At 53.3% G+C, this 15,686-nt stretch overlaps 1 protein-coding gene across 2 annotated transcripts in view; it reads left to right on the forward strand.

Moving 5' to 3' along the window:
• CENPI (centromere protein I) overlaps window positions 1-15,686 on the forward strand; it is a 508,210-nt gene that overhangs the window by 426,950 nt on the left and 65,574 nt on the right. For both annotated transcript variants that reach the window (XM_086964635.1, XM_086964636.1), the window contains exon 17: window positions 9,294-9,418. In XM_086964635.1, the coding sequence (XP_086820761.1) occupies window positions 9,294-9,418 (125 nt within the window). The remainder of the gene's footprint in view (window positions 1-9,293; window positions 9,419-15,686) is intronic.

The following is a 15,686-nucleotide window of genomic DNA, read 5'->3' on the forward strand; positions in this document are numbered from 1 at the left end:
CACCTGGGGATGTTGGGCCTTCCGGACTGGGCGTGCGTAACCACCCGGTCCGGGGCGGCCCGCACCATCACCCGACCAGAAGAACCCGAATGGCCAGCACCTCCTTCCCCGATCGCTCCAGTGGGGGACGCCGACACCGTCGAGCTCGCTCAGCCCCAGGATCTCCCAGACCTGGCTCAGTGGCGTCAAGAAGGGGGACCCACACAGGAGCAATTCCGTCAAGAACAGAAGACATGTCCCTCCCTCGAGGGACTACGACGACAAGCCCTCGCCCAGAGCGCGGGAGATACCGCTGGGGCCCACTGGATCTATTGGGACAATGATCTATTGTACAGTGAACAGAGAATCGCCGAGTTGGGGGCCAGTCGAGTGTTAGTGGTGCCCCTCCGTTTTAGAGACTTCCTGCTGAACTTGGCCCACGATGTCCCCCTGGCCGGACACTTGGATCAGGACAAAACCTACAACCGCCTGGTGACCCACTTTTACTGGCCCAAAATGAGAAATGACGTACTCAACCACTGCCGGTCTTGTCCCACTTGTCAGGCCAGCGGAAAGATCGGCCGCAAACTCAAGGCACCCCTGCAGCCCTTTCCAGTGGTTACCACCCCGTTCGAAAAAGTGGGAATAGACATTGTGGGGCCCCTGGACCCCCGAACAGCACAAGGACATCGTTTTATCCTGGTACTGGTGGACCATGCCACCCGCTATTCCGAGGCCATCCCCCTTCGAACTGTAACCGCACCGGTGGTCGGCCGAGCCTTAATGGGGGATCTTCTCCCGAGTGGGCTTCCCCCGGGAAGTCGTCAGCGACAGAGGCACGAACTTCATTTCGAAATACATGAAATCCCTCTGGCAGCAGTGCGGGGTCACCTATCGATTCACAACCCCCTATCACCCACAGGGGAACGGACTGGTTGAGCGGTTCAACCGTACACTCAAGGGAATGATTATGGGGTTAGAAGAGCCCCTCCGCCGCCAGTGGGATGTGCTCCTCCCGTGCCTCCTCTTCGCTTACCGAGAAGTCCCTCAGAAGACCCTCGGCTTCAGCCCCTTCGAACTCTTGTACGGGCACCCTGTTCGAGGGCCCCTCAGCCTAGTTAAGGAAGGTTGGGAGATGGACCCCCTGAAAACCCCTCCAGACGTCTACAAGTACCTCCTGACCCTCCGCAATCAGACCAGGTGGTTCCGAGAAATCGCCAAAGCCAATCTTGAAGCCAGTCAGGAGGACATGAAGAAATGGTACGATCAGAATGCCTCCTCCATAGAGTTCGTACCTGGCCAGCAAGTATGGGTGATGTCCCCCACCGAACCTTGTGCCCTGCAAGATACGTGGACGGGGCCCTTCAAGGTGGTCGAGCGCAAGAGCCCCGTCACCTATCTCATCGACATGGAATCTTCCCGGAACCCCCTCCGGGTCCTCCACGCCAACAGACTCAAACCTCACTTTGTGCGCTCGGAGCTCAGCCTATTGATGGCTACAGACAGTGGGACAGAAGAAGACTCTGAGCCCCTCCCTGACCTCCTGAGGGCACGTGAAAAGGATGGTTCGGTAGACGGGGTCCGGCTGTCAGATGCCCTGACCTCAGAGCAGCGCCAAGACTGTCGGGCTCTCCTGCTGCAGTTCGCAGCTCTCTTTTCCCTCACCCCAGGGGTCACCGCCTGGTGCCTGCACGACGTGGACACGGGGGACAGTCCCCCCATCAGACATCGGGCGTACCGCGTGCCAGATCGGGTACGTGCCTGCATCCAAGACGAAGTCTCCAAGATGCTCACCCTCGGAGTCATCGAACCCTCAGACAGCCCCTGGGCCAGCCCAGTCGTACTGGTCCTCAAAGCTGCTGCCCCCGGCACCACCCCTGAGCTCCGATTCTGTGTTGACTATCGGGGTCTGAACGCTGTCACCCGATCCGACGCTCACCCCATTCCCCGAGCAGATGAGCTGATCGACCGCATGGGGGCTGCCCGCTACCTCAGCATCTTCGACCTGACAGCGGGTTACTGGCAGATCGGCCTCACCCCCAGGGCTCAAGAACGATCCGCTTTCTCCACCCCGGATGGCCACTACCACTTCAAAGTGATGCCATTCGGCATGAAAAATGCTCCAGCCACTTTCCAGCGACTGGTGAACCAGGTATTGGCGGGCCTCGAAGATTTCAGCGCCGCCTACCTGGACGATATCGCAGTGTACAGCCGCCACTGGTCAGACCACCTCAACCACCTCCGAGAGGTCCTACAGGCCCTCCAACAGGCCGGCCTCACAATCAAGGCCAGCAAATGCCAGATTGGCCAGGGGTCCGTGACCTACCTCGGACACCAAGTGGGGAGAGGTCTGGTGGCCCCCCTCCAGCTCAAGATCGCTGCCATCCAGTCCTGGCAGCCACCCATCACCCAAACCGAGGTCCGAGCCTTCTTGGGGCTCACCGGATACTACCGGCGGTTTGTGAAGGACTACGGCAGCATTGTGGGGCCCCTCACGGCACTTACATCCAAGAACCAACCAAAAAGAGTCAACTGGACTCCTGACTGTCAAGCGGCCTTCGAGAAGCTGAAGGCCGCCATGTGCACCGCCCCTGTGCTCCAGGCTCCCGACTACAGCCGAGAGTTCATCGTCCAGACTGATGCCTCCGACCATGGCATTGGGGCCATCCTCTCCCAACTGAAACCCGAGGGAGTCGACCAACCAGTGGCCTTCATCAGCAGACGCCTACTGGACCGAGAACAGCGCTGGAGCACCATCGAGAGGGAGGCCTTCGCAGTAGTATGGGCCCTCAAGAAGCTCCGGCCCTACCTCTTCGGTACCCACTTTCGGGTGCAAACAGATCATCGCCCCCTGCAATGGTTAATGCAGATGCGGGGGGAGAATCCCAAGCTGTTGCGATGGTCCATCTCCCTGCAGGGGATGGACTTCACTGTGGAGCACCGCCCTGGCCAGGATCACGCCAACGCGGATGGCCTGTCACGCTTTTTCCGCCTCAACGTGGAAAGTCCCCAAGAAGATGGGTGACTCTCCCCGCCTTCAGCTGGGGGGGACGCATGTTGGACAGGCCACATGAAGGGCTCGCTGCCTCCCCGCACGACAGGGCCCGGGCACCGGCTCTCCAGGTGCTACCCACAGAAGCAACTCGCAAACCGTCCCCTACGGGACCCCTGCTCCCGGACATCTCTGTATTACCGGCCCGGGCCACTGTCAGCACCATTGCCCGGCCCGGCCGCCATCTTGGACACTGCATCACGAGGCCGCGTGGCCTCAGCTCGACCCCAACCCTGGGCCTGACCAGGCCCCGACAGCCCGGCACCACCATCCACCCAGGAGGTGAACGGACCACTTGGCAGGTCAATGGGAGGAAGAAGTGTCGATGGCTCTCCCCCGCCAGGTGCCGATCGCCCCCAGCCTCCCCGGGCGCTGGCTCCACCCCCCTGCTGGGTGTCTGGACTCCCTCCTCCCGGACCTCCCGACCTCCAAGTGCGAGGGTCCGGACATCAAAGGGCGCCAGACCTATAACTGGGGCAGCTCCAGAGCAGGAAGGCAGTTGTATCCTGGAGTCGAGAGACACCGAGAAGAACTCATCCTTGACGGACTGCTGGCGCTGCCGCAGCCCTGCCTTGTGAACTGTCGTCCTGCCGCTGGCGCTGCCGCGGCCCTCTGCAATCTACCATCTTCGTTGGGACCTGCTGGCGCTGCCGCGACCCGTTGTAACTACCATCTTCGTTGGGACCTGCTGGCGCTGCCGCGACCCGTTGTAACTACCATCTTCGTCGGGACCTGCTGGCGCTGCCGCGGACCGTTGCCACCTTCGACCACTCTGGGATCTGCTGGCGCTGCCGCAACCCGTCCTTCAAGAACGCCGAGCTCGAGGATTGTGAGCTACCCATCATCTCATCGTAACTACCAGATTGGTAATAAGACTGTCCCTCTACCCCTTTTCCATCCAAGAGACTAGAATCGAGGGGACCCCGGAGTCCAGACCTCCTTGTACCATTCTACCGTACTTCAAGATTGCTTATAAAGAACGTTAAATCTTATCCTTGTGTGGTGCCTATTCTGTGGGGGGGAAGTTACTTGTCTGTACGATCGCTGGAGACGGCTCTCCCCGGAGACCTCTCCCCTTGTCCTCGGCCGACCCTCCAGGTCCCGTCTAACATTTACACATAAAATTCAGAAGCCTCAGGAGGTGTTAATAAACAAGTGAAAATGATTGCTTGATCATCAGGAACTGCTACCTCTTCTATATAAGCTCATAACCTTGAAATGAGAAACACTTAAGTTTAAAAAAACAAAAATCACTGAAATGCGCCAGTTACATTTAATGAACGAACTTTATAACTTGTGCTACTGCCATGCACTCCTTATGACTTCACTTTCTTTGGGTGTTGATTATAAAGAAGCAGATGATGGGGCAAGCAACCCCCTAATTTTACTGCCCAGTTCTTTCACAAAAAGAACTGTTCTGAGGATTTGGGTTATGCAAGCGGACTCGTTACCTCCCCAGACTTTGGGTTGGTCTCTCGTCATGATCTGGCCACTGAGGAGAGTATGTTAGCAGTGGTCATGAGGAGAACAGCCGATACCATCTGTCTTCAGCTTTCATCAGTAGAAGTGAAAACAAATGACCAAACCAAGTTGCACTAGCCAGGGTTAACAAATGCAGTCATCCTGCTTCTGTTGAGCTAATACCTCACAGATGTCCTATTGGGGGCTGGTCCAAACACCCTGCTCAGGGGGTCGCGGTAACTATGGAGGCATCTCGCTGTCCTCATCCGGCAGCTCAGGACCCAGCATTCCTCACTCAATATGCCACACCGAACGTCCCACTCCCAAGAGCTTGGTGATACAGGCTTTGAAGGCTAGAGTTAATCAAGGGACTTATTCCACTGCACCTCCAGGTCATGAGCAATATTTGGAACGCTTTCTTCTTTCCCTGCCTGTCCCAGTGGTCAGTTAACCGTGCTTGTCTTCTAGGTCGCTACTCCCATGCCTTCTGCATCTACTATGCACAGGTGCTACGGATGGTCTCCTAGGAGCCCCATGCAGTTCATATACAAGCCATGTTCGATAGCCGGAATGTGGCGAAACAGCCATCAGGTGTCGGTTAGATGCCACTGATTCCATTGACAAAGCAATTGGCTCCAGGGTGGCTTTTAGGTGCCATGCTTGGTTGTGTTCCACAAGCTTTTCAGAAAAGTCCAAGCAAGCTTCATGTACTTACCCTTCCATGGGTCCTGTCTGTTCGCCGAAATGGCATTCTAGCGCTGGAGTGCTTTAAAGATGGTCGGGTTATGGCTCACTGCTTGAGGTTGACCATTGCCCCTCGCCAACATCATTCCTTCTTTTGTGGCTCTCCAATTCCAACCATGCCTAAAAGACCAGCAGCCTTTCCTGCATTTTCATGGCCCCTGCAGCAGTTCCCACAGACCTCGCGGACCCCACAGTCAATGCTGCACAGTCCTCCGCCCCTCTTGCTGCCGCCCCCAACAAATTTCTTTAGCTGGCCCTGCCCAGCGCATCTCTACCCGGTAGGTGGAGGACTCTGCACTTTTCACCGGAATAGTGCTCGGTCAACTCGGACAAGTGTGTTGCGGATTGTTCAGTGATGTTGCGCCCTTCCATCCAGTGAAACCTGCCGTCCATGCCACCATCTGTACAGCGGCTGTCGGAGGGCCACCTATCCTTGTTACGTCAGGAAGTGCAGGCTCTCTTGGGTAAGGAAGCCATTAAGAGGGTTCCAACACAGAAGTCTGTCATGGCTGCTACTTTCTGTTATCTAAAAAGAACAGAAGTCTTGTCCCTATTGTAGACCTGCACACTGCAATGCTTTCCTGAGAAAAGTACGTTCAAGGTGCTAATCCTTTCCCAGATCCTGCCTGTGCTAGATCCTGGAAACTGGATGGTAACTTTGCGCTGGCAGGATGCTTATTTTCATTGCCCTGTCTTGCATGCCTACAGACGTTATCTGTGGTTCATGAAGGACCACAAGCATTTCCATTTCACTGTGTTCCCCTTTGGCCTCACCAGTGCCCCTGTGGTGTTCGCAAAAGTGATTGCATTGGTTGCTGCTCATCTTTGGAGGCCAGAGTTTTGGTATTACCCTACCTCGAAGACTGGCTGTTGAAGGTGGGCTCTCCCACAGGCATTCTTCAATTACCTCCAGACTATGGCAAACCTTAATTTGTTGGGGTTCACTATCAACATGCCGAAGTTACACCTGTCTTCTTCTCGAACAGTCCCTTTCATCGGAGCTGTTCTTGACATGGTACAGTTTTGTGCCTACCCTCTGGTGTAGATTCCAGGACTATGATACTGATGGGTCAGCCTTTGTCCTGGATTCCACTGAGAGAAATTCTGAGGATGATAGATCTGATGGCCTTATGCATCCTGGTAGTGAAAAACACCAGAGGGCCCATGCTTACTCTGCAGTGGAATCTGAAATCCTAGTGGTTGCAGCTTCAGGGGAATCTCTGATCGCTTCCAGATTTCAGCAGAGATTGCAGGAGATCTGTAGTTGTGGCTACTGAATCCCAATCTGATCAGCTGCAGACCATTTTCATCTTCTCTCCCAGAGATGCCAGTGGTGACCAATGCTATGCTTTTGGGATTGGGTGGCCACCTGGTGGAGGTGGAAATCAGAGGACTTTGATGTGGAGCAGTGTTTCCGCTGATGACCAGTCTGAGTGATCAAGAACAATGGATTCAACCCAGATCTCTTGACTTTGGGTGAGAGGTTGAAAGGTTTCAGCACTCTGGCCATCGTGTTTGCTATCAACTAAAGGGAGACTAGTGCAGGTGTTCACGGAAAACAGGACTGCTATGTGGTACTGCAACAAGCAGGGTGGGGCCGTCGCCCTTGTACCCAGAGGCCCTGTGCCTGGCTGGAACGTTGGGACATCTTCCTGATAGTGCAGCACCTGGTGGAATTTCTTAAGGCCAGGGTAGACCAACTCAGCCATTGATGTCTTGCGTACCACATATGGCATCTACATCGAGAGGTGGTGTAAGGTCTTTTCTGCGCATGGGGAGAACCTTGGATCAATCGATTTGCCACTAATGAGAATGCGCAATGTCAGCACTTTCTGTGCATTTGAGTTTCCAAAGCAACTCGATCTCTGAGACACGTCTGGATTAGAGTGGAATTCAGAACTCCTGTACACCTTTCTGCTGATAATATTCCTGCCCTGGGTCCTCAGAAGATCAGGATTAGCTGAGCCCAGGTTATCGTAGTTGCTCCAGACTGGACACAGAGAATATGGTATCCCGACCTCCTGGGAGCGAGCATCTGTCCTCCTTTCAGGCTGCCTCTTCTAGAGAACCGCATATTGTAGCAGCAGGAACGGGTTCTGCATCCCAACCTGAACTCACTCTGTCTTCATGCTTGGAGATTCAGCACCAACTGGTGAGTGTTTTTGATCTTCTTCCCGAGGTTGTTAGTTGTTCTGGCAGACAGGTGTCCCTCAATGTAAACTATACACCTTTGGAGCAAGTTTGTTGCCTGGTGCTCAGCCAAGCATGTTGACCCATTTCATGCCAAACTGTTTGAGGTGTTACTGTTTGTTTTATCGTTGGCCAAGCAAGGCCTTGCTTGGGGCACTGTTAAAAGGTATTTGTTGGCTAAGTCGTAATTTTTATGGTTGCCTGATCAGCAGACCTGATTTAAACGCTTCCGTGCTCATGACAGCTCCGCGGCGTCATGAGCCACGGGCTACGTGTGCTCATGACGGCGTGGAGCCGTCATCCAACTGCCGCTCCGCCCACGCGGCACTCATTCTCCGTCTGTGTGGGCAAATTAGTGAGTGGGCAGGGTCCTGACTGCTCCACGCCGTCATGAGCACACGCCGTTGGAAAATGTATCGTTGGAGTGCTATGTTCATAGGAGATCTGCGTTTGGGTATTGCTGCATTGTGTAATGATCTAATGACCTGCAGCGGTGTTTAGACCAAGAGATAACACATTTTTATTTTATGCTAGGAAAGAAATATAAATTGTAAAAGAAAAACAAAAAATCATATACAAAATGCTAAATGAATGCCATCTAATACACGATGCGGGTGGGTTGGGATTCATGCGTCTAAGTATGTTGAAGCCTGTTCTTGACTTGTGCTTGTGTATGGATTTACGAGTGTTGTGACGTAGCAAGTGCCCTTGGGGTATCACGGGAATATCTGACTGTATAGTTTGTGTTGAGGAAGAGGGTGCCACATTAGGGTGTTAGTGGCGAGGGCGCCTAGTGGCCCACAGCTCCATCAGTGTCGGTGGCTTGTTGTGAAGGTGCAAGACTACCTGTGCCGTATGGATGTATGAGCGTTTTAAGGATAACATCCCAGGACTGCTTCATTGGGTACTTGCGTAATCCTACAGTTTCCTCTGTATGTAATGTAGTGCTCTCAGCCTGCGCCCACACCGTGAGGGATTTCACCTAGCTGACGTTTGTTGGGGGGTCGCTGTGTTTCCATCTCTTCGTGGTTAGGCGCTTTGCCGTTATTAATCCTAGATCCCTGAATCTAGAAGTTACTTTATTTTTTTTCGTCCGTTGACATAGTCCTAATATGCAAAGTTCCCATGTGCACAGTAGCGGCATCTTGGTGCATTTCGCTAATGTCTCCGTGACTGCATGCCAATATGGCTGAAGTGAGGGGCAGGACTACAGCATATGTAAAAGATCAGCATCAGCCAGTTGTACGAATTGTACTTCTTTCTCAGCAAGGTCCACCTTAGCTTAAGCACACTGGTCACAACGGTTGTGATGTGACTCTGCGTCTCTAGGTACAGAATGTATCAGAAAAGAAACTGATATAAGCACGCCGGGCTGGCGCATATATAGGGTCACATCAGACATTCGAGCTGTCGGCGCTACCTTCCGGTGTGCATAGGTACTGCTGAAGAAATTTCAGATCCAGTATGGAATCTGGGTTTATTCTGTACTAGAAAAGGCGTTACTGAAGGTAAGTAACTTGTTCTTAAAAGTAAGTTTCCTGAGTGCCTCATAAAACATACCCATCAGTGTCAAAAGCTGAGCAGAACCGCACTCCGCTATGAGTACATCTGTAGTGTTTTTTAATACTTCTTGATATTCTCTGGGTACAGTACTATCAATAGTTTCATGTATTGATCCACCCATTCGAATCAAACGTTCTATTGTGCGTTTATTTTCTCTTTCAGGCTTCTAGTGACTGAGAGTGTGTGTGTGTGTGTGCAGTAATCTCAGTTATTTCAGCTGCACGAAATGTGTTCTTTCAGCTACCACGTTTTATGTGTGACAAAAGTTTTTACAGTTGATATTGACCTATCCTGTATCCTCTAGGTGTGTGATATATTTCTGAAGTTTGCCTTACCATTGGTAATACTGCCTCCTGCCGGTGTCTTCTATCCGGCTCTGCTGAGCATGGACTGTGTCAGCCTTAATCAACTCTGTTACATCATGTACAGGTAAGAGTGCCAACATGGGTCAACATTCACGTTGTCATTTACTAAAGGAACAAAGTTAAAGATACTATTTCTACTCTTTAATCTCACTCTTGCGTTTCCAACCTTGCTTGAGTAGCCAAATTCCCTTACATACCTAACAGTAAGTGCAAAAACAGTAGGAATACCAGATGGTTATTTATTTCCCTTGGTTGTGTCATTTACAAAAGAACACTCCATGGCCTATCTTTCATGCTTCTCTCGGCTGCACACTTTAGTACATTGACAATCAAAGTCATGCTGCGATTCTGCTATCTGCTTAACTTGACAGAAAAATCCTTTCTGCATATGCCACCCATCAATCCAACATCTCCCAGTCCAGCCCAATCAACAGGGTAGGGTACTACCACCTGCTATTGCTGTTAGGGGCCTTATCGGGGTGTGAAACAATATATAAATGTAACTACAATAGAGTAAAATGGCAAGATCTCCTTTCCCCACACAGTTTGATATTCTTTACCAACATCAATTAATTGTTTCAAAACAGTATGTTTAATATTTAATTTTTTTTGACGAGGCAATTTCTTTGAATTGAATTTGAAGGTGTCATTTGTTTGAGGTTGTATTTTTTTGCATCCATATGTTATTTTTTCCAATATCCTAAATCATAGCGGTACACATTATTTAAAATATTTGTTCATTTTCACAGTTTATATCTCAGTCACCTCTTCTGTGCTGATCGTTACCTTCTGCTTAGGAGTGCTGCAGCGTTTACTGGCTCCGTTCAGCTGTCGTCCGGTTGTGTGGGATATTGGAGATCCCTGCATCGGAGTCCAACATTACAGCTGTTATTAAGTAGTAGTCATCAGCTCCACAGCATAGTTTATGCTTCTGTTTTATGGTACTCTAGACTCTTCTTGTCCCCATGGATGAATAAGAAGTAAAGAGTTTTTAAGGAGATCCAAGGCTTTTCTCAAAAGCCAAAAAGTTACTTGGGCCTTATTTTCAGAGGGTGCGATCTCAAGTGTTCTTTTTCCTGTCTATCCAGATACGTCTGGCTTAGTGTTAGGGTTCCATGAGTTCCATTGGGGTAACAACTTGACTTGCCATGACGGTCTAATACCGGAGGTACACTCTTTTCCAAATATTGCAGAATACCTTGAAATTATATGGTCCGTGACTTGGAAATCTGAGGTTCTCGGCTTGTACAAATTCACAGTCGAACTTTTGGGTGCATTAGACTAAAGCCACCTTTTCATGGATTAGTGTACTGCTCATGTGCAATGCGATTTTGTACCAGGTTTGCTATATCATTTGAAAATACGATCACAGGTCCCATATCTACTGTTCAGAGAGCATGGTTTGTGGAACTTCCCACAGACCAACCTAGAGGTGTAAATTAGTTCAGAAAAAATAAAGTTTGCTTATTTTTACTTTGTGAACTGTCATACCATCACCAGAATGCGCAAAATACTGGCAGGTCGTTAGACTTCCTGTGACAAACAATGCACCCAACCAACGTGTGTTTGCCAGGGACGTCAAATACCCTGTCTCTAGGACTCTGAATACTGCTTTTTCTCACACAGACCGGCTGGCAATGCTAAAGACTGTGGTCCTGAGGACAATGAGGTAATCTTTGACTTCCAATATAAAAGATCAGTTTATTTGATCCCTCCGCTTCTAGAGCCTCCAGCAGTATAGAAGACTGGTAGTCACAGGCCCTGTTTGGTCGATTGCTAGGTGGGTGGTGCAGAAACCTTTGAACTTCATACTTCTAGCCATAGACAGACAGGGCTGAACCCTGGCCACATTTACTCCCGTTTAGCACTAGTCTTGCTACTGCATTCTGTTTTTTTGTAATTTAACAGATGCCTGAGCCTAATAAAAAGTCCATTGATATATTGAAGGTGTGGCTGATCTAGAACTCTGAATGCTAGACCCCAATAGTGCCAAATGAGGAAACCTTCTGTGAAGGATTCTTATGGTGAAAAATTGTTTTATTCACTTGATTGACATGTGGTTGTGAAGTTGGAGTCCGTGAACATGACAAGATTCCCAACTTCTGCAGATGTGGTTGGATATAGTAAGATTTCCTCAGGCTATACTATTCTATTTTTTCCAGGCCCTTCAAGTGACAATCCCTGTTTTTGAGAGGTTGAGATTAAGGAGATTCTGTATCTTCCACGTTTCATTGTCTTTAGTTGTTTAAATTCTGATATGCCCAAGCCTGAATCCAGCTTAAGGATATTCTGGGTGATGTCTGCATAATGGTAGCAAGTCCGGTTGAAAGGGATGATTCCTGGGAGTGGGGAGAGGAAAACACTAAAAAGCTAAGAATTATTGTAAATAATCAAACTTTCTGAAATCTGCACTCTTCTGATGCAGAATTCTAGCTGCAGGTTCCTCACCTTTTGAATATTTCCCAAGCATCAGTCTGGATCTAAAACATTTTCAGTTGTACCTCTGCTCGCCGATGGGCGACGCCGTGCAACTCAGAATTGATGCCATTCCACTCTCGAAATTACGGTTGAGGCCCTTCTAGGTGAAACTCAAGAGCGCTGACGTGCAGTCCTTTATTTTCGCACCACCAGATATGGATTTAGAGCTACCTCTTGTCTCTTTGAGACCCTTACCTAGATCATAAAATTGTTTGTATGGCAGCAACAAAATTTAGTGTGCAAAGGACATGTCTCCTCCCAAAACGGCAAAGATCTGAAAGAGACACGTTAGTGATAGATTCCTTACCTTAGAATATCCCCAGGCGTCAGACTGGATCCGGAAAGTTTTGCGTAGCAGTACCCTTGCGCGTCGGTAGGCGTCGTCTGCGGCTCCGCGTCCGTCGTCGGCGTTGTGGGCGCCGTGATGACGTCGTCGGAGTACTTAGACGCCGCCTCCGCGTGCTGACGTCAGTTCTTCTTTTTTCCGCGCCAGCCAGCGCAGATCTGGAAAAAGCAGTTCCCTGGTCATTTTTTGACTAACTTTTTGGATCTTTTTGATCTCTTTCGAAGTCTTCACGACTCCGACGGTGCCGTTAGGGATGCCCGGCTTCAAGCACTGCGGCGGTTGCGAGCGACTCATGTCGGTTACGGATCCGCACCGACTGTGCCTGACGTGTTTGGGCGTCGACCATGACGACGAGGCCTGCTCCGACTGTCGGGCCCTCTCGAGGAAGGCCAGGCGGGAGCGGTCCCGCAGGCGACTCAAGATCCACCAGTCGAGGTCCCGGTCCCACGGGAGGTCGAGGGACAGGTCGCGGGGGCGGAGCCGTCACAGCTCCGGGAGTCGGCGCCACTCCTCCGGGTCCAAGTCGTCAGGTAAGAAGCATAAGAAGTCTAAGAGACATCATCGCTCTTCTGACTCCCCCCGACGCTCGCGCGATGCGGCCGGGGGTTCGGGTGACACCGCCCACGCGGCTCCTCAGGAGTCGCGGGCGCCGCGTTCGGCTCCATACCCTCCGGTCCCTGGGCTGAACGCGACGCCGGGGGAGATAGAGCGCTTCCTCATGGCCATGAGGTCCCTTTCTTCCCCGACGGGTTCCGCGGCGCCTTCGGGCCCAGTGAATCCGTCTGGGGGCCCTAGTGGGTCGGGTACAACCCCGACGCCGTCGGGTGCTTCGGCCTCGACGCCGCCGGCGTCTTCGACGCCGGCGCCGCAGGGCTCTGCGATCCCGACGCCGCCGCTGCCCTCGGGCTCGGCGCCGCAGGGTTCGGTGGTCCCGGCGCCGTCGGTGCCTTCGGGTCCGACGCTGCAGGGTGCCGTTCGGCCCTCGTCGGGCGATGGAGCGTCCCCGGTGGACCTTACGACCCCCCCGGGGTCGGTCCGTGTGGTGTCCCCGCCGGCGTCGGTCCCGGCCGACGCCGTCCCCAATACCTCCTCTCTATGGGTCCCGGCGTCGGGACAGCGCCAGTCGGCGCTGATCCCGACGCCGTTCGGGGATTTCTATCCCTATGAACCATCCTCATTCGCTAACGACCCTGAGTCTCAGGAGATGAGGGAAGAGGAGGACTGGGAGGGGTCTGAGGACCCTCTGACAAGGGAATGTCAGTCTAGCATGGACTGGACAGGAGACCTTGGGGAGGCCAGTGGCCTGGACACCTCTCCAGACACTGGATTCGTCTCTCCTCCTTCCGTGGCTTCGGAAGAGGGCGCTACATATAGTGTGGTGTTGATGAGGGCTGCTAAGGCCTTGGGCCTTGAGCTCCCCGTCGCGGCCGTGAGGACTAATCTCCTCACTGAGGTCCTTAAGCCGCAGTCATGCTCCATGGAGCCAATGCTGCCGTTTAATGAGGCCTTGTCGGACGTTCTGTTGGGCACTTGGTCCAGGCCCGCTACAGGTTCGCCTGTAGATAGGAACGTGGCCAGACGCCACCGCCCGGCTCCGGGCGACCCATGTTTCCTGTCCACCCACCCCACCCCCAAGAGTCTGGTTATCCAGGCCTCTAACTCCCAGACCGCCTTCCCGTCAGCACCCCCTGATCGGGAATCCAAGAGGTACGAGGCCTTTGGCAAAAAGGTCTTCTCGTCCCTTAGCTGTGGACTGCGGTCTTCCAACACCGCATGCCTCTTGGGCCGTTACACCCATTCTATATGGGAAACGGTGGCGGAATTGCTGCCAGAGTGCCCGTTGGAGGTACGGGCCAAACTCGGCCAAGCCCTGGTGGAGGGCCGGGACGCAGCGAAATATTCGATCAGGTGCGGACTGGACACCACTGACTCGCTGGGCAGAGCGATGGCTACGACGGTGGCGATTCGACGCCACGCCTGGCTTAGGTCCGCCAACTTCTCGGCTGATGTCCAGAATACACTCATGGACATGCCGTTCGATGGCCGTCTCCTCTTTGGCGACAAGGCAGACCACGCGCTCGAGCGTTTTAAGGACTCCAGGGCTACGGCCAAGTCCTTGGGCCTCTCGGCCCCGCGCCAGCAAGTGGCTGCCTTTCGCTCCTTTCGTGGCCACGGAAGGGGCGTCCCCACGCGTGCCGCCAGCCACTCGCCGCAAACTGTCGTCCAGCGCGGCGGCGGCCGTGGAAACCGCCGTGGAGGCGGTCGGGGAGGCAAGCGGAGCCAGTCCACACCTGCCCCCACAGCATCCGCCTCTAAACCCTCCTAGTCCGTGCTTTTCGGCCCATGTGACGCCAGTGGGAGGCAGGGTTCGCCATCACCACTCTCACTGGCGCACAGTCACTTCGGACAGGTGGGTGCTGCAGATCGTCCGAAGGGGCTACTCCCTCCCCTTCGAGACGACCCCTCAAGCCATGCCACCGCAACACCACTGCGTATCGGGGGATCATTTGCGGCTCCTGCAGGAGGAAGTTTCGGCCCTCTTGGCCAAGGGGGCCATCTTGCGCGTTCCTGGGCCAGAAGTAGGACGTGGTTGCTACTCCCACTACTTCCTGGTACCCAAGAAGGGCAAAGGGGGCCTACGCCCTATCTTGGATCTGAGGAACGTCAACGGCTTCTTCCGGAAGGAGAAGTTCAAAATGCTGACACTGGCTCAGGTCTTGACTGCCCTAGACCCAGGAGACTGGATGGTAGCGTTGGACTTGCAGGATGCGTATTTCCACATCCCCGTCCTGCCGGCCCACCGGCGTTACCTGCGGTTCACGGTAGGCCACGAGCACTTTCAGTTTACCGTGCTCCCCTTCGGCCTTACCAGCGCCCCACGGGTGTTCACGAAGGTGATGGCGGTGGTCGCAGCTCACCTGCACAGGTTAGGGGTTTCAGTCTTCCCCTACCTAGACGACTGGTTGTTGACGGCGGGCTCGCCCCAGGCAGTCGTCACCCACCTCCAGACTACGGCGGATCTCCTGCACAGGCTGGGATTTTCCATCAATGTGCCGAAGTCGCACCTGTGCCCCTCTCAGAAGCTCCTTTTCATCGGAGCGGTTCTCGACTCAGCGCAGTTTCGGGTTTACCCGCCCGAACAGCGAGTCCGGGATATTCAGGCCCTGATCCCGGTCTTCGGGCCGTTATCCCGGGTTTCGGTCAGGTTGACGCGGCGGCTTCTGGGGCTGATGGCCTCCTGCATCCTTCTGGTGCATCACGCACGGTGGCGGATGCGGGCTCTGCAGTGGGACCTGAAGTTTCAGTGGGCCCAGCACCGGGGCAACCTTTCCGACCATGTCCTGATCTCGGAGGGCACTGCGAGACCGCTGCAGTGGTGGCTCACGGACCGCGATTGGGTCAACGGCAGATCCCTCTCCCTTCCCCAACCGGAGTACGTAGTTGTGACGGACGCGTCCCTCCAGGGCTGGGGTGGCCACTTGGGAGAGGCGGAGATCCGAGGACTCTG

Source organism: Lissotriton vulgaris, chromosome 4_1 (genome assembly GCF_964263255.1).
Source record: "Lissotriton vulgaris chromosome 4_1, aLisVul1.2, whole genome shotgun sequence".
NCBI lineage: Eukaryota > Metazoa > Chordata > Amphibia > Caudata > Salamandridae > Lissotriton > Lissotriton vulgaris.